This window comes from Petromyzon marinus, chromosome 19, assembly GCF_048934315.1.
Source record: "Petromyzon marinus isolate PM22_M1 ecotype Great Lakes invasive population chromosome 19, UKy_Petmar_22M1.pri1.0, whole genome shotgun sequence".
Classification (NCBI taxonomy): domain Eukaryota; kingdom Metazoa; phylum Chordata; class Hyperoartia; order Petromyzontiformes; family Petromyzontidae; genus Petromyzon; species Petromyzon marinus.
The window spans coordinates 1,291,108-1,310,394 of NC_133685.1; the positions used below are offsets into that span (position 1 = coordinate 1,291,108).

At 53.7% G+C, this 19,287-nt stretch overlaps 1 protein-coding gene across 3 annotated transcripts in view; it reads right to left on the minus strand.

The window, feature by feature from the left end:
- Positions 1-528: 528 nt before the first annotated feature.
- Positions 529-19,287, minus strand: part of GPATCH8 (G-patch domain containing 8) — an 88,613-nt gene continuing 69,854 nt past the window's right edge. For all 3 annotated transcript variants that reach the window (XM_032957326.2, XM_032957334.2, XM_032957337.2), the window contains 4 exons: positions 13,752-13,895; positions 9,561-9,691; positions 4,834-7,077; positions 529-4,545 (listed from right to left, as the gene is read on the minus strand). In XM_032957326.2, the coding sequence (XP_032813217.2) occupies positions 2,616-4,545; positions 4,834-7,077; positions 9,561-9,691; positions 13,752-13,895 (4,449 nt within the window). In that variant the 3' untranslated portion in view covers positions 529-2,615. The remainder of the gene's footprint in view (positions 4,546-4,833; positions 7,078-9,560; positions 9,692-13,751; positions 13,896-19,287) is intronic.

A 19,287-nucleotide genomic window follows, 5' to 3' on the forward strand; every position in this document is an offset into this window, starting at 1 on the left:
GGGGCCCGGGGCAGTCGCCCCGATTCGCCGTACCCGAGGGACATTTACCGGCGTGCCGTGAAGATTTACGGAACGAAACTTGGCTTAAACTAACAAATGTTGTTCACAATAATCTCAGTTCAACTTTTTGAAAACGGGAATTGTTTATAATTAGCGGTCTACTCCTGGAGCCATGCGCCACCATGTGATTTGTGCTGATTTTACAGTGGCGTCCTGATTGTAGCTGTGATTGGATAGCATGCGTCCCAATGTCTGTGTTCAACATGGGTGTGTGTGCCTGACGTATAATCGTCGAACACAGGTTTATCCTGTTCGCGGGGCGGATGCGTGCCTTGGAAAGGCACCAACACAATGTTTATCGGTCCGAGCAGTTTTCTGCACGCAAACAAAAACGAACACCCCTTTTATTTGAATAAACGGCACCGATTCAAAAATATAAATAGGAAACCCGGTATTTGTCAAGGCTCCATTAGGGCCCCCCACACATCCACTCAACACCTTGTTGCCGCACATGCGTTTGTTAAAGCGTTTGTGAAAGCATTTGTTTTTATTAACAAAAGAAAAAACATTTCCTTTACAATGAACACAGAACTCAGAATGATAATTTCATGGCAGGTATTCCATGACATTTTTCAGGCTGCCGGGAGATACAAAAGCCTTCGGACGAACACCCATAATGCCGAGTTTCCACGGGTAGCCCCATCATCGAGTTACTTGCCCTGCTCCTGATTCCACTTGATTTTCGCTCGTCATTTGCCAACGCTGCTACACTGCGCTATTATTGCATCGGTGAACGCCGAGACGTGCGCGCATAGCAACACCTCATGAGCCCGGCATTACTACATTAACCGTACGAGACAGCCCTTTTAGAGCAATAGGGTTAGCTACTGTCAGCTGTAAGTGGCCACGCGAGCGACTGTGATTGCAGGGCAGAGCGAAATTTCATTACGGTGCCAACAGGCTGGACTTCCTTTCAGCGTTATCCAATTGTGTAGGGAGGGGGTTCAAAGCAGTCCCAATTGTTGCCCAGTGTCGAAAGAAAACATTTCAAGCCGAGGGATCTCCAAACTTTGCTTTTTGTTTCTTGTTCAGAAAATAAAGAGCAAAGCAGTGCCTATCGCTGCCCGCAAGTCATCGGATTGGATTTGTGCGTTACGGGTCTCCGTTCGTCGTAGCGGCTCGGCAGGATCGTGCAGCGTGGGCGTAAACCCCGCACAATAAAGATCGCCGGTTGAAACAAAATCTTTTTTTTCTAACCATCGTGGCCTTGCACATACATTTTCTCTTCAACATATCTGCAGTGCGAGTCGGGCTCAATGGCATCAAAACACGCGGCGGCTCCCTTAGCCGCGAGCCCCCCCCCCCCTCTCGTGAATGTGAACGAGATTGCGGTTTGTAAGATGGGATCCATTTGAGGCTCCAACGCGGAACGGCCGAATAGAAGGGTCATTTGTCTCGAAGGCTCCTGTACCTCCCCGCGGTTTACAGTAGTTACAATAATTTTACAAACCTTTAAAATAATATTTATACTTAAGTCCCCCCGCCCCCCACCGCGTGTCACGATAAACGAGTGTTTGACACGGCAGGGCATAAGTCGGCTATTATAGAAAAAATGGACAGTACGCATCACCAACATCACACACGTTTTAAAGACTTTACAACTGTGCAGTTTCTACATTATACAAAAAGCCAGCAGCAGCTCCATTGTTTGCATACTGTATTACCGTACAATGATACATCGTTTCACTGATAATATATAACGCAGCACGATGAGATGGGCGAATTACAAAATTATTGCCGGGATGACGCGACGGTTCCTCTCTCTTGCGGGTGTTTAAAAGCAACGGCCACGCGCCACACACACAGGCGCCGACGTAATACGAGAAAACAACGCAAAGAAACCCCACAAACAAAACAAAAAGTAACCAACACAACCGTCCTACACTTCACAGTAACGATGAGTTTAAAACAACGATGAAGCTGTTCATTGACAAAGACGGCGAGGGGGGTGCGAGTGGTGGGACATTGACGGCCAGTCCTCGTGGCGGTCAACACACGGGAAGGAACGCACCGTCATCAAACGAACGGCACGTGGGACGCGATGACGTGGGGAACGAACACGAGGTGACGGAGCATTCGCCGAGACGGAGACGGGCATCGTCCCCACCCCACCCTCGTCTCCCCGATAGGCACGGTGCCGGGCAGCCACACCATTCCTCAATTCTCAAACTCACCTTTGACATTTACATTGTTTTTTTTTTTTTAACTCTGTGTTCATTAACTTTTCTACCGGGCGACGGAAAACGGCACAACAGAAATCAAGGGGGGCAAGAGCATAACTTAAGGAGAAGGGGACAAGGGCAGGGGGGGTGGGGGACGGGGCAGCGACTACGGCGCTTAACGTCACGCGCGCCACGGAGACCACCGCGCCGATGCGAACGGGATGCACGCACACACAGAGAGACCACGTGTCCGTCGCGGTCGGGCCCGCAGGACGCCCGCCTCTCACGCATTGCCATCTTCGTCCGCGCGCTCTCAAAGTCCGCCGGCCGCGCGCCGACGTCGCGTTAATTACGAGCGCCGGTATGCTTTGCGACCGGCGCCGGCCGTCGCCCTCAGGACGAGGGCGGCTGATGGTGGTGGTGGACGTCTTGCGCGGCAAACGCGGCCGGGTGGATGAGCGGGTGCAACTGGAAGGCGTGGTGGTGGGGCGCCAGCATGGCCGGCACGAACGCCGTGGCGTGGTGGTGGTGCATGCTCATGGGGTGCAGCGCCAGCGTCGGGTGCAGCGCCGACGCGGGGATCACATGCACCAGGCCGCCCGTGCCCGTCTGGAAGGTGTGGTGGGCGGGGAACGGCGCCAGGGAGATGTGCGCCAGGTGGTGCTGCGGCAGCGCGTGCACCTGCGCCATCTGCATCTGGCCCGGGTGGTGGTGGGCGTGGTGCGCGTGGTGGGCGTGGTGCGCGTGGTGCGCGGCGAGCGGGTGCAGGCCGGCCGCCACGGCCGCCGCGTGGTGCTGCAGGAGGGTGTGGTGCACCGTCGAGATGGACACGGCCGGGTGCTGCTGCTGCTGGGGCTGCACCGCCACGTGCTGGATGATGGGCGTGGGCGACGGCACCTGCGGCGACATGACGGGCACGGGCGGCATGCTCTTGGCCTTGCTGGCCATCAGCTGTTGCTGAATGTGCTGCTGGGCCTGCTGCTGCAGCTGCCAGTACTTCTCCATCTCCTCCGGCGCGAAGGAGATGGGCTGGGCCGAGAGCGGCGGAGAAATGGCTCGGCGGCGGTCGTGGGAGCGCTCGCTCTCGCACGACTCTGACGAGGCCAGGGACTCCGTGGGGCTCTTGGGTTCCTCAAATATGATGGGGCTCGACTGTGGCCAGGGGTGGTACTGGGAGTAGGGCTGTGGCTGGGGCTCGTGTTGGTGTTGGGGCTGTTGGGGCTGGTGTGGCTGGTGCTGAGGCTGCGGTAGGGGCCGTGGCGACACCTGGGGCTGAGGTGGAAGCTGGAGATGCAGTTGCGGTGGGGGTTGACTGTCGGCGAGCGACGTCGGTTCCACGGGTTCCAGATCCATGTTGGTGCAGGTGTCTTGCACCGTGGCGTTATCGTTCGGAGGCTCCTCTTGCTTCGAAGCTGCGCAAGTGTCATTACCCGGCGTCAATTCGGTCACCGTGGGCGACACGTCAGAGAACGGCGGTTGTGCTTCGACCTCGAGTGCGCTTAGAGAGAAAGGAAGGAAAGATTCCAACGTGGGTTTTTCAGGATCGGAAAATATCGTGCAGATGTCCATGTCGCCGTCTTTCTTGAAGCACGGTCGCTTGCAAATGGGCAGTTTTCCGATCATGGGCAGCACGGCGACGTTCCCCATGGTGGGAGGAAGCTTGGGCCCAAAGAAACCCTGCGGAGGGTCCTTGAGCCTGATCCCGACCTTGGTGGCGGTGGCAAAGGCCCCCTCGCCGTCCAGGGAGTTCAGCTCCTGCCTCTTGGAGCGAATGCGCTCCAGCAGCCGCTTGGCCGTCGCCAGGTTGCGCTCTTCCTGCGTGGTCTCGCGACGCTGCTCCGCCGTGTCCACGCTCTCTTTCTGGGCTTGCGTGGAGCGCTGCGGCGGAGGGGCCTGCGGCGGCTCGGGCTTCTTGTCGTCGTTGCGCCGGCTGCACTCCCGTCGCGAGGCGCCCGGGCGGTTGGCCGAGGCCGCCGCCGCCGCCGACGCCGTCGCCGCGCGGGAGCTGCCCGAGCGGCTCCGGAAGGATCGCTCGCGGGACGCGGAGCTGCTGTCGTCGTCGCCGCCCCTCCGCCTGGCGCCGCGCTCGAACGAGCGGTCCCGGCACTTGCCCCCCCCGCGTCGCCCGCGCCCGCTGCCCTCTCCCGAGCGCGAGCGCCTGGCGCTGCTGCGCCTGCTGCGACTGCGGCTGCGGCTCCGGCTGCTGCTGTCGTCGCGGCCGCGCCGGCGGCGGTCGCGGCTGCCGCTTCGTCTCCGGCTGTAGCTCCTCCCGGACCTGCTGCGGCTTCTCCCGCGGTAACTCGCGTCGGACGAAGACGAATACCTGCGAACGCCAATCGCCCAAGAGCCGATAGTAACGGTTACCGATATTCAGGGATGGATTTCATCGTTTGCCCGCGAATAAGAACGCGCGGAAAAATGGACGAATGCTGCATTCCAGATGTGAAAATGGAGGAAAAAATGATTTATTTGCCATGCAGAAAAAAACACTCCGTCGACATCTGCAGGTCGTGCCGCGTGCGTGACGTGCGTAGGGGGAAAGAAACGTGGGAGGGTGAGAGGCAATGGGCACGGCGCTCACTTTGCTTTCGGCACAATTTCACTCTTTTACCTGCGCCGCTTTGCCCTGCGCTGGGAGCCACTGTAGTCATCGTGCGCATCGTAGCTGCGCTTGGAGGAGTGGCGGCGGCGGCGGCGGCGGCGCCGGTGGCGCGAGCCCTCGCGCTCCGACGACCGCTTGCCGTCGTAGCTGCGGCCGCGGCTGCTCGACGAGTCCGAGCCGTGGCTCGAGCGGCGCCGTCTGGAGGCCGACCTCCGGCCGCCGCCGCGCGAGCGATCGCTGTCCGAGTCTCCGCCGCGCGGGGCGCTGCGGCGGGACGACGGCGACCTCTTCTCGGCGCGCCCCTCCCTGGCGTCGCTCTCGGGCGCTTTGCTGCCGTGCCGCGATTTCTTCTTAGGCTTCGAGCGCGATGACTTCTTCGTGCCGGGCCCGTCGGGCGTTTTCGCTTCGAGGCTGTCGCCGCTCTTCTCCTTGCTCGGGGTTTTGGCACTTGAACACTGGGGCGTGGGATCTGCCTTCTTACCTTTTTCGTCAGCGTTCGTTTGGGCTTGTCCCGCTTCTTTGTGTTTGTGCCTCTTTTGTGTCGCCTCCTTTTCATCCGCCTGCGCACCGCTGTCCGCTCTGGCACTTTCTTCTTTTGCCGCCGCTTTCTCGGGCTTATCTTCTGTCGTTTTCTTCTTCTTGTGTTTGCTTTTAAGCGATCGCTGTTGCAGCCCGGGTGCCGTCCCCGACGTCCCCGCCCCCACCCCCGCGCCCTGCTGCTCTTTATCTGACGGGCCGGGTTTGCCAGGTTTGCTCCCCCCCTTCTGCTTGCTCGATTTGCGTTTCGAATGTTTGCCAGACTTCTTGTGCTTCTTGTGTTTTTTGGCCGCTTTGGAGGCCGCGGGCGGTGCTAGGCCCCGGACCTCTGGGGTGGCGGTGCCGCCTTTGGCCGCCGAGGGCTCCCCGGCCGTGTCCAGCGAGGGGAGCGCCGTCGCGGAGGAGCCGCTTTCTCGGACCGCCTCGTCAGCGGCGCCCTCCGACGCCGCCCCCTCCGCAGATTTGCATTCGCGGTCAGCCTCCGCCTCGGCCTTCGTCGGGTTGGGCTGCTCGCCGGGCTGCTCGCAACCTTCAGACGGAACCGCAGGACCGACTTTTCCCTTAAGCTGCCTGAGCCGCGGCTTAAACTCGAAATATAAAGGGTTACAGCTGTACGAGACGGAAGGCTCCGTCTTTGTGTGCAGGAGTAGCTCTGAAGGCCACTGGAGGGTGGTCGTTTCATCTCGGCTCAGCACTGAAAAAAAAGGCTCCGCCGCCTTGCGCGGCTTCTCCACTTTCACGGCATCTGCCTCCGGTGATTCGGCGGCAGCGGAGGTGGTGGCAGCGGTGGCGGTGGAGGAGGAGCAGTGCGCTTCATCCTTGACGTCCGTCTCAGTCTTGACGTCGTCCTCGGCGGTGGCGGTGGTGAAGGCGTCCGTGCTTGCGGTTTCTTCATCAGGCCGCTCCAACGGAGGCTGGCTGGCATCTTTACCTTCCGCCGGCGATTCTGAAGCCTGCGGCGCGTCACCGGGCCCCTGCTGTTTCTCTTCCGCCTCGCCGGGGTCGTCACCGGCTTGGCCGGCCGCGGCTTTATTGTTGTCGCCCTCCTCCTCGGCCTTTTTCTTTTCCTCCGGGTCGAGGTCGTGATCCAACACCTTCTCGGCCGACTTGCAGAATATCATGAAGGGGAACTTGGGCTTCACCCTGCAGTGAGCCGGGGGGGTGTAGTAGTAGTACTCCATCACCGTCGCCATCTCCGGCTCTTTGGGTCGGCGCCGCTGACGGCCGGCCTCGGCCGCCGCCGCCGCCGCCGCGGCCGCCTTCTCCTTCTCCTCCTCCTCCTCGGCCTTGGCCTTGGCCTCGGCCTCGGCCTCGCTCGGCGTGGGCACCACGCCTTCCGGCAGGGAGGTCAGCTTCCCCTTGTAGCTCAGCGTCACCTCCTTGGACTCCACCACCTCCTCGTTGCTCTCGCTGAACACGGAGGCCGAGGACTCGAGCTTGGAGGGAGCCTTCTTCTTGGAGAAGGAGAAGGAGACGCCCAGCTTCTGCGTGGCCGTGGCGGGGCTGTCGCCGTCGCCCTTGGGCGCGAAGGGCTGGATGGCGGTGGCGCCCTGGCTGTTGGTGCTGCTGTGCGGGGACTCGCTGCCCTTCTCCCAAGGCGACGAGTCCGTCGCGCACTCGGCGTACAGGCCCATTTTTTCGGCCAGCTCGTCGGCGCCAAAGAACATGTCCTCCGACTCGCCCTCCGACAGCGTCTTGAACGTGCTGCCCGGAGATCTGCGCAGGCCGACACGGGGCGATGGGTTAACATTGGAACGGCGCCACGTAGGATTTTTTTTGTTTGCGGTCATGCCCGTGAGGCTCTCCGATTTGTATTCGGGTCGCGCCGCGCGTCGTTCGGCGCGATGTTCGACGCTTTGCCCAGAGGAATCGGTTCCCCAAGAAGTTGTCGGCAGGTGGAGCGAAACGTCGGACAACATGCCGAACGACGCGCCGTACGACTCGGAATCACGTTGGATCGGTAAACATTGCAGTGGAAGCAAAAAAACCCATTAATCTTGTTCCATTTTCATTATTTTTCCCTTGTGTTAAAGCAGCACTACCGATTGCAGTAAAAGAAAAACAATTATCAGGCTCTAAAACAAAATGCTGAAATTTCAATACGGCAAATTAGTGAGAAAATAAAACTCTCATGCGCTACATTTAAAGATTTATACCGGGATACATCACACATTCGAACTTCAAAGGGCATGCATCCTACATCCTAATTGATCAATTTATATTTAATTGATTTACATGCATACAAAGCAGTTAAAAGGAGCCACTGCATCAAGACGTTAATAAAATTTAACAGCAACTGGGATTGTAGTTACGCACTACGCCGGGAGCTTACCATGTTTGCAAAGTTTTCTTCGAAGCGAACGGGGCAAATTTAATTAAAAAGTATTTCCGTCTCAGGAAAGGGGTGTAGCAAATTAGTGGTGACACGTGAGAGATGGGTACTTCAATTAATGTGAACACTTTGGAATTTACGGCGACGCTGGCAGAGCAAACGGTAATGGTCCCCCCCGCCACAAGAACACGCTTGCTAACGTAGTTACAGCGGTACTCGGAATGCGAAGCGTTGTAAATCAACGCGCCGCCAATCTCTCAGCTTCCCGCTCTTCTGCGGCACGGCTAACCCGGAGGGGGGGGGCGCCATGCGGGGCGTCGTTAAACCGGATAACCGCGTTATACCACGCGACCCCATCCCTCTGACCCTGCATCGCAAATCTAATTTCTGACGGGCGCAACAAACGTATTGATCTTGAAGCTACTTTGCGTGATGAATGTAGCGCTCGCTTCGCGTGGGAAACAACACGGCTCGGGCGACGTACCACAACGCGCGCGTGCACGTAGCCCCGCTAATGAAGTGGGACCCCCTTCGCTCCCTTGTCGCTTGTCAAGTCCAACATTTGCACTTGTGTCATATCGTGGAACGTTCTGTAAACAGATTGCTTCAATGCGTTTGCCAGATCCTTTGCCTTTAACAAAAGAACAAAAGGGGCCCTGTGATGTGACGAGCGCGCGACGCTCCTCGTGGGAAAGGGGGCAGCAGGCGTCTCGTAAATTGCCGGTGCCAGCACGGCCCTGCGACGGCGGCCGGCTCAGCGCCCCGATCGAGGCGACTTGTATGTGTACGTATGGGTGTGTGTAGTGAACGTCTTTCGCACCCTACGTAGCCAACCATGTTAGTCGGAGGTGCGGGGGGAAGGACAACAAACTAAACACGAAAAGCAGTTCTTAAGTAATTATTTTGTCAAGCTAGATGATTTAAAAATGCATAGCTCAACAGTGGCTTCCTAATATCGGAAGAGGGTTCCAGACGGCCGCAGAAGCGCATCTGAACGAGCACGATAAGGTGACCGTCTTTGTTCGACGGTCAGCCAAAAGCCAGCACTGCAAGATGATGCTTTATGTTTCTTGGCGAGATCAGCAAGGACTTGGTTTCATGCTCTGCCACGAACCCAAGCCACTTCTGCGCTCGGATTTCTGCGTCTCGCTGGATAAACCGTTGGGGGGCTGCGGAGAGATCCTACAATGGCGCCGACACGCGCGCTTCGTGGCCGCAAAAATCACCTCCATCCTGAAAGCTACCAAAATGATTTCGGGACGAGGCATGGAAACGCGTCAAACATTAAATGTTTTTGCTCGTTGGATATTTGCACGTGGACACCTTATTTTTCCGAGGTGGGGAGGAGTCGCGCGTTTACTCCGAAGGTTCAATTTGTCTTCGACACTGGCCGAGTCGCTTCCCCTGCTCACGGCGCGCTCGGCCGGTCTGACGGAGGGCCCCGTAGGTCGGGCGGCGGAGGGGGCGGCTCTTTACGAGAAGCAATTATCAGCGCAGTCGTTCAATTGCACTACGAGGTGCACTCTACAGAGTACACAAGCTTGGCCGGCTCTGACACGGAGATGCCCCCCAAGTGAACGATAGGGAATGGGAGCGGCAAGTGCAGGGGCTGGAGATTTCCCATTCTCTTCACGTCAGCCGATGGGCCTGGATCCCTGATTAAGGGTGCCCAAGTTCCTTGAATAATGTGCCCACAACAATGAATAAAGGCATCCAAGGACACCTTGCGATGGCAGCTCAGAACTTATTTCCCACACTGGGAAATAAGGCTCGCATTTCTTTGGGAAGGGGTTTGTTAGCGCTGGCGGCGGCGTGGTAGTGGTGGTGGTGGCGGTGGTGCCAGGCGGGAGCTGGCGCTGAGCCTCACCGTTCCGTCTGCTTGCGTAGGTCAGCCAGCTCGTGCAGCCTGCGCAGGGCCTTCTCCTGCTTGCGGTCATCTTTGTGCGACCTCGAGGAGACGTTGCGTGCAAATTCCCGCTGCTTCAACTCCTTCAGCCTCTGCAAAAAAGCAAAAAATAAAAAATAAAGCAAATTGGTTCCGTGAGGCGAGAGCATTTGCAGCGGGAAATTATTTGGCATCCCGTAATCCTGATACGTAACCCAACTTTTGCCCTTCTCGTCTCTCCTCTGACAAATGCAACATACGCTGGGGCTCTGCACGCGGGCGGTTTGAGTGCATGCCCCGGAAAAAGTTGTTGTCGAGCAGTTACACTTTTCATTACGCATTCTTGTACAGTACAACAATCTTAACAGGGATCATCTATTATCAAAGTTACTTTATTTTGCTGCCAAGTGCCCTGTCAGGAAAAATACCGGTGCTCGCCAGCTCAGCCGGAGCCACGTCCATCACAAGCTATTCCGATTATGTCTCACCGCTTCACAAATCACATTGCCGTTTTTTCCCCCCACTTTCAACGCACTCTTCAAAATAAGGACCTGCATTCGTTTTTCTTCGTAACTTTTGTTCCCAATGCAACTATGTACTTGTTCTTTAGAAAGTCGACCCAAAAGCACAATAAAACACGCCTTGGAATAACTCAAATCCCCTTTTGCAGTTTTATTCAGCCTCGAATGCATAATGCTTCAAACAAAATACATTACTGCCCCCCCTCCCATCCCCTCCCAGTAAATCAACTTGCCACTTACACCGACCACGGGAAATTCTGAATTCAAACAATCACGAGACGAACTTAAAAATCCCGGCGCCCATTAACGTGACAGTGATATATTTGGTTCGGGTGCCCAGTTAATGCATTGGCCGGGTGCCGATTATTCCGGCGAGGCAGCGAGTGAGCCGAGTCGGCTGAGATTGGCTTGCCGCGGCGGCCCGGAGAGCCGCGGCAAGCCGTGATGGAAAACGCCTTCGCCGCGTGCACTTGTAAGTCATTTATTCAGAGGCCGACGTCCCCCGTGGGTGCACTAAGCAGATCTCTGCCACAACTACATTATACATGAGCCGAGAAGTGGGTGGGAGAGAGCGTGGGAGGACGGGGTCACGGCGACGAAAGGCGGGGAGGGGGGGGGGCGGTTGTCACTCTACGGCTGCGGCACGACACACGCGGGCGCAGGCGGGCGCAGGCGGGCGCAGGCGGGCGCAGGCGGGCGCAGGCGGGCGCAGGCGGGCGCAGGCGGGCATTCGCGCGCGCTCACCCGCAGCGATCGCAAACAGCAGCGAGCTGGCCCCTCGACGCTCGCGAAACACCGACGGGAGCGGTTCACGATTGCGTTCTAAAAAGGGAATTAGCTTGTCATGCAATTTCCAGCCGACGGCCGAGTGCCCGGGATCGCGAAATAGTGCTTGGATGGGCCACGACCATGCACAGCGCGTGTCTGTAGGCCGTGGGGCTAACGTGGTGGGCGATGCAGCAACATCTCGTCTTGTACTGTGCTTCTACGCTCCCACAGCTATGCCCTCACACTGACCAGCATGGTGAAGCGTTATCAAGTAACACCCCATGGGGCTGCACGGCATGGGGAGAACCTCATCCAGTAGTGGATTGACTAAAAGGGCTCGGTGTGCACGTGCAAATAAACTGGAATCGCCGGTTACTTGAGCAATTTGCAATCGAGCCGACACGCAGAATGTTAGCAAGTTCACGCGACGATAGACGGCTGAACAATGTGAACAATGTGAACGTGCGCAGAACTCAAACCCGGCGGCTACGATTCCGAAATGACGCGGCACAGAAAGGCCGAATGTGTATGTCGACATCTGCTGCAAAAGCAATGTCAAGTGATGACTGTGATCATACGCCCAGCATAAAAAGCGCTCGCTGCCCTGCTCAATGCTTAGCCGGCACACGCGCGCACACTCTGGTACAGCAGCGCAACAGCCATCGGGTGAGACGACATGTGGCGGCCCAAGGCACACCTGCTGCAGGTACTTATGAATGTTTGATGACGTTTAACACAGCAGTAGCTGGCCCCCTAGGGCTGTGCAGACTAATGCATCTTCCGCGCACTCTTATTCTGAATGCAAACACCCATCCAGGTGCCGAGAGACAACGCGAGCAACGCTGTATTTCGGCGGCGAGACACTTGAACCGGCTGGCTAAGGGCGATGCGTGCATTGCCGGTGCCCTGGGAGTTATTTGGGAAGATTGAGAAGGTGCACGCTATAATAATTATGCACTCTACACAATTCCAAATTTAAACACGGCTTTGCCCAAGTAAATAAAACTGTAGAATCGTCAAAGTTGTCCAAGGAATTTTGTTTAACGTTGCATTTAGACAAACGGATGCAATTTAGTTCTGCATTCACCGTGGGTCCCCATAGCAAAAAACGTGAAAGCCAAATTGCCTATTTTGCTTAAATAGCAGCGACGCGTAACTGTGCTAGCATGCGTGCGTTTGAAAATGCTGTGAATTAAATTCCTTTTAAAACTGAGCACGTCTTAAATAAGTAACAACGTGATTAATTAAATAAATGGCGTGAAGTGTGCAGAGACAATTAGGGTTGCATAATTAAGCAACGCCGCGTAGCGCTAATGTCGCGTACGCGGCGTTGGCGTGCGGCGCACCCTGGCACTCGAGTAGCCTACGAACAAAAATAAAACGTCTCTCTGTCTCAATAGCCAGATGCCACTCTGCACAGGCATCACAACCGATGTGCTCCTGTGTTCATGCAAGGCCATGGCAAAGGAAAACAAACCCAGTGCAGCTGGCACACAGCACAGACGCGGTCTGCACGATTCATCATTACTTTCGTACTGAACAGCCATCAGCCCTTTTCAAAAACATGTATTTACTTTAACGTGCTTTGCCAGGGCACCCTGCTGTGATTTAGCACCGTTTGTGGCGTCGTTCTGATAACTGTATTAGAGCTGAGTGATGCTGCGGTTAGGACGGCATATTCAGGTCGTTACAGCGTTTAAAAAACCCACACACGCAAGCCACGCACACCATAGTAAATTACATTGCCACCCTCTGGTGCAGCCTATCTTAAGACCAATTTCCATACATATTTTCCTCTCCAGTAGGAACCAAACCAGCCATGGCATTTTGCTATGAGTTCCCTTAAGGCCAGTGCAGTGCAAAGACTGCTTGTGACATCAAGGCTGCGTTATTATTATTAATATCATCATACCGCTTGTTTACCCCAGGAAAGCCTCACCTGAGTCTCAAGACTCTTTTTTTGAGGAGGGTCCTGCCAAGTTTTCACAGGAGAGGGGCCATGCTGCTCTCTGCCATCCCAACTGCATAAGTAAAAGTAGGCTGTTTTTTCAAACCTTTATAAACAGTTTGCCATTAGAAGCTATCCCCGTTTTCCTGGTGACGACAGCTTGTGTTGCAATGGAAACGTCGTAGTTTTTGTTATTTTCTTTGAACCTATCTACGTGACTATACCGAAAGATCCGAAGAATATGAATTCCTGCAGCCACAAAAGCTTTAAGTCAAGATTTGCCAGTTACAGTGTATGGGTTTTCTTTTTTTTTAAGCTACGGGAGGAAACTGGAGAACCTGTAAGGGAAGAAACCCATGCAAAGCATACAAAACTTCACGCAGAAAGGCACCCGAGTTGGAAATAGAACCCAGGCCCTTCTTGCTGCGAGGGACACGTGTTACTGCTGCGCCACCCTGCCACCAACCGAAGGCGGCAGCGTGGCCTTCTCCAGGATGTCGTCGGCCATCGGACGGTTTCTGCAGGTGGGCCCACATCTGGGCGAGCAGTTGTGCAAAAATGAAATGAAACAGCCGATACAACCATTCACACCCTCAACTCGTCGATGTAGCGTAAGAGCGAATCGATGCATTGTCACGCAGCTGTTTGTCGTCCTTTAGGCAGCGGCTGCAGCAGCATCGCGTAGTTGGCACGGGCCCTGGAGCGAGGAACTAAATGGGCCCACCCCGTCTGTGATCAATTCCCTCTCACTTTATAACCCGGCGTCTGGGCCCGCTCGTGCTCATGGGCTGCCGGTGCTGTTACACCACCTGCACACTCGACAGCTGGACCGATCGCGGGAAAACGCTCGTTCGTTTGTAACTCGCGTCCGCCGTAGGCCAAGGGTGCGTACGACGCCACGCGGGCGCCGGGCATCGCTGCTGCGCCAGGACTCACCTGCTTGTGCGCGTGGTCGTAGGAGTTGATGTGGTTGTCGAACTCCTTGTGCTTGTAGTACTGCTTCTCGCACAGCTCGCAGTAAAAGTTGGCCTTCAGATCCTCGAGCGCCTTTGCAATCGCCTTCTCCTTCTCGGCGTAATCCTGCGAGCACAGCGAGGGAAGCGGCCCGTCGTGAGCCGGCACCGCCAACGCAACGATTTTGTCGCCAGAGTTCAGCACTCGTACAGCGATCGTACAGCGCTTTTGTCAATACACTGGTCAGCGAGGGCTTCACCCCCCCACCCCCGTGCGGGTCATGCGGGGTTGTTTGACCATACTTCATCATGCTGGTCAGTCTGGGTTGGTGAACATAGTCAGCATAGATGTGTGAGCACAGAAGTACAGGACAACAACGGATTGTAATGCACCTCCGATTAGCACGGTCGGCTAGGTACGGTGCAAAAGAAGTTTAACATATGGAGTCCCACGGCAGCCTATAATGTCTGGTGGTCACCCATCCACGCATTATCCAGGCTCAATGCTGAGATGTGACAAGACTGGGTGGGTGTATTCCAGACGACTTTGTCACAGGCCATGTGATATATGAAAATATAAACTGGATTGTAACAGGGATGAATGTGTGATATTGGATCGAGCAATTATGCTTGCGTTAGTGTTTAAAGAATTAAAACTTCCAACAGAATGGGAACAAGTAGAACATTTAATCACACTGATTAATAAATGTCTGTTCTTGTCATATTCATCAGCAGACAACAACGCTAATGCTTTACAAGCTTTCGGGAAAACATTGCAAGCCCGGGAGTTATTGATTACATGTTAATTATTTTAAATCACGATGTATCATTTTGTCTGATAGACAACGTTTTATGAACAACAAGCAGCCAGCGGAACGACATAAAAATGTCCATAATTTATTCCAACAGCGGGCGAGCTATTAATCATTGGGCTTTTTTTTCTAAACTAAAAATAATTGCAGTAATGATTTTATTTCAACGCTGATTTTTCGCAGTACACAACCAACAAATGCTACACTAAATAAGATGAATTGCCCGTTGCGGAATGTGCAGAAATCACAGAATAGGACCGGGACAAAAAGCCCATGCTGTTTTCCTGCACCGGAGTGAAGGCTGTCCTTGAGACAAACATCTCTGTCAAATAGATATCTGCTCTTCTGACAGGCCCCCAGATAGAGGGTCAAAGGCAGTTTAAGGGCACGCCTCTGACTCGCAGGGAATAAATTTCCAGGCGCCACAGTACAGAAGTGCCAACAGATGCACTGGACCCAGCTTTGCACAAACACCGACCATGGCAACGCAACGCTCTAAGAGCAATTGCATTTGATTGCAGTATTAAAAACAAAAAAGGAAGGTTTTTTTTCATTTCAGGTTAGAGATACGTTGCTCTATTGCTCAAAACACATCGAGGGCTGCAGGATGACCCACCGTGGCCTCACATGAGAGCACCACTCGAACGCGTCGCCAGAAAGCCGATCGTGTCACGAGCTTTGCCACGACAGACGTTCAGTGCGGTAACGCTAACTCGCACGCCATTATCCCCTGATGCCACGTGGCTGGCAGGGCAGACGCGGGGTTAATGTGCATTCGCAATTGAAGCACAAAATCTGCTGCTGTTTGCAAGACGACTTTCTTTTTGGAACGCCTCTGGCTTTGAAATAATACGCCTGATTGCCGTAAATAATAAATACGGCACTTCAAACGGGGACACAACATGAATTGGTGGTTTACGTGACGCTACCTACATTGGCATCGGTATGAATAAATTATAAACCGCCGTTACATAACTACGCTAAGCCTGGCAAATTAATTATGGAAGATTAAACATTTTAAACATTCATCAACCTAACGCCAAATTTAAAAGCGCTCTTTCCTGTGCACCACCGCTGCTACGTTTGCAACAGACGGAACGAAGAGGCCCTCTCGAAGCCTGTGGGCAGCTGTCAGTCTCGGCAGATGTGCAAAATCACATTAGGAGGCCCGCTAGCCATAAAAATGCAGCCTCACACCAAGGCGCTACAGTGTTTACGGAGCACCCGCCTAGAACCCCGAGTGAGGACCATTATCTGCAGTGAGAGTGAGTGGTTTATTATATACCCTTGGAATGCAAGATTATAGTGAAAAAAAGAACTCCCTTCCATAAAAATACCTCTTAAGAGGATTTTGAATATGGGGCAAAGGCTCTGCGTTTTTCTTGCCCTGCTCAAGCCACTGTGCTGGTCGATAGGCTTACTTGCATTAACATCCATTTCTAACGGTCCGGCTTGGAAACGCGGCCGACGGAAATTATGTCCTCCAAACATTACTGATGATTTTAAAGTGACGGATTTGCACTTAAATGCGTTCTCATTATATAAGCTTTACTTAATAACAGTAATTTGCCGCAGCACTTGCAAGAACGCTCTATCGGCCTCGAGCTTCTTTTAAGAAAACCCTACACAATTAAAACTCATTAGGGATTCCCTGTACAGCCATTAATAATTGCACAGCCAACAAAGCCAAGGAACAATGCAAACCCCACCAGGACTCCAACACAATATATTTTCTCAGCCTTTCCTCGCACTTTGGGAAAGGCACATTGAACCGATCCCTGGAGCAACACTTCTTTAAATGTTAATGAGAGCCGTCGCAAAAAAACAGTTTTTTCAAGGCAGAAATGCTTTCATCCATCCCACAGCCCTGCGGTGCCCTTGTCAGGTCTGCGTCGCGCGACTGCCCCAATCCAATGCCCACGCGGCTTCAAGCCTCGCCACAATCTCAACCTCCCCACCACCCCCTTCTCAAATTTATTTCAAGATTAATCTGGAGATTACAATTAAACGCTGACAATTCCGATCGCGGCGATGCCCCCCTCGACCCCTAACGTGCCGGGGTTTAAAAAGAGCTTCGCGAAAGGGAAACAACTGCACGCAAACAGAACACACAACTCGCCCGGCGGTTTAATCCTAACGGCCGCACGTTTCCTGACATTAAGTTTTTTGAACGCACTTATTACATATACTGTTTATCCGACGAAAAGCCAACGCAACTTACAATCTGCCAGTGACAGATGACGGCTCTGTTTGAAAGCCCCACAACAGATCAGCGTTTTGCTCATTTGTCAAGTGGAGTTGCTTGGCACGAACGGCGACACAGTCGTGCTAATTAATTGCCCGGGTGACTGCAAGCTCCTTGCGGCACTTAAGGCACACAAATTACTATAGATTCCTGAGGCTCGCAGGGCCTTGGAGGCTCAGACAATAAAGACGCAACAACATTAATTCTGTTAGTCCGTCTCTGTAGACACATCCTTGGGCCATTTGTGCCCACCTCTACACAATTCTTTCAGCATTCTTCACTATCCATGGCTCCCTAGTTAGCAGGAGTGACCGTCTTGCCAGCTCCACACGGCACCCAGACATTCTACCACGGTTCTGTAATGAAAATCTTTCCAGGCATAAAAGTTACAGGGGACGGCCGACATTAATACAACTGGCAGGCTCTAAAGCGATGATTAAAGACGACATAAAAAACGCGTACGTCGGAGGTGTTTAAATACGCGAGCTGTGCGCTCTGGCAACCCCAGACGCTCTCGACGGTCCGCCATCACGATCGGCCCCCGACGGAGAGAGTTCGGCACGTCTCCAAACTAAGCGCCCAGCTCCAATGGTAGCAAACTCGTGCGATTAAAGCTTGTAATACGTTACTTTGTCGAAACGCTTTGAGCAACATCTAACTTCAATGCACGTGAGTGTGCACGCACAAGGAAATATCGTACGCGGCGTAAGTTATACGAACGGGGACCGTGTTCGCTAGCCTGTGTTTATTGAGCCCATAGATTACATTCAAATGCTAATTTAATGCAGACTAAACCCTTTCACCGCCTGCTCTACGCGTTCAAACTTCACAGCAATTAAAGGGATGGGGCAATGGGTTTCCGTGGCCCGCGGGTAATCCGCGGTGGGATCCGGCAAGATTCCGTGCGCCACACAGCCACCCGGGACGGCACTTCAAAGAGAACACTAACACCGGCCGATGCCGTGCTGCACCGTGGCACAGGGGATGCGGCCTTCACCGCCGCTAAGTATCCTACCTGCCGGCGGCAAATACTGCCTCAGCATTATTGTTCGCCGCCTCTGCTAGGAACAAGAGAAACGCCGCTCCATTGGTTTATCACGGCCGCGCAGCACGGCTCTCCGGAGCGGCGCGATCAGGGGTCGCGCCGCGTGCCGCTCCGCGTGACGTCTCGACGTTCCGGTTCCGAAAGAAGCTTCCAGCACGTGAGAGAGGGAAACGTTGGGGACACCGTGGCAAATGGCACGCGGTACGAGCCGAAAACACGTCGGACAGCGAGAAGAGAAGTTACAATGGAGCAGTCTGAAACTGTTAGCCCGGTGCTCAAGACCGGTTAACGTCTTCACCGTGGTATCGTAGGGCATCAAACTCTGTGGCCAGACTGCAAGGGAAAACTGCCGAAGCCGGCACAGGAGTTAAACGATGGTTCCTCCGCCGTCTTGGCCACCACCATCACGGCTGTCACGGCCACGTGTGTATGCGATGCGTTCTATTGATCTTGTATTCTTTGTGCTGGTTGCACCAAGATGTTAATGCACGACCTTGCCTTTGGGAACACACAGTTTGTTTGTTGGGTTATGTGGTTTCTTTTGCTGGAGTAACCAGGTTCCTATGGTGTAACCAAATCCCCCATTGAAAATTAGCATTTACCTGTACCAAAATAAACCTACACTTCAACTGCACACGCTTTAAAAAAAAGATTCAGCCGAGCCTTTGGGAGGACAGCAAAATGAACATTCACAAATCAATGCGGTCCTCCGATTTTCCGGAATGCATTATGTATGACGTTCCCAAAAACTCTCAACAACAATAACCATCAACAGCTTCGACATTCATCTGACGGCCGACTGTGATTTGCAGATAAAACTTGTTTCTTTAAATATAAAAGTTCACGCCTGGGACTGCTTCATAAAAAAAACAGATGCAAGCAGATTATGGCTTTGCGTTTTTCAATAAAACGTAACTAACCGCGATTGCAAAAAGCAAAAATGTACATATTAAAAAAAACTAATTTTGTCTTGCGTGTATGGTGTCTTGGGCATGGTCCCACTGGTTTTACATGACGTACATTTTATTAGCTAACGCGGTACCACCGTGTTCTCCGCTGACACGCCGAGCGGTGCACGGTAAGGGAAAGCACACATTATGAAATCACCCAAAACGCACCCTAAATAGTGGGGTTCATCCTGGTTAATAATTGGATGGGAGACTACCTGGGAATGCTAGATGTTGTAGATCTGCGCAGAGAAGTAGCCATTACCCACAGCAACACATTCCATCATACACACGGGATTTCTCCTGGTGCTCTGGTTTCTTTAATGCAGGCTTTCCTGGGTAAAGAGGGGTCAATTACCAAATTTACCCTATCGAAAACTGGCCAAAATGGTGAAAGGGCTGCCCCAAATTTCAAGATGCAAACCAAATCAAATAAGACAATTTGCAAAGATGCAAAAGTATTTTACCCC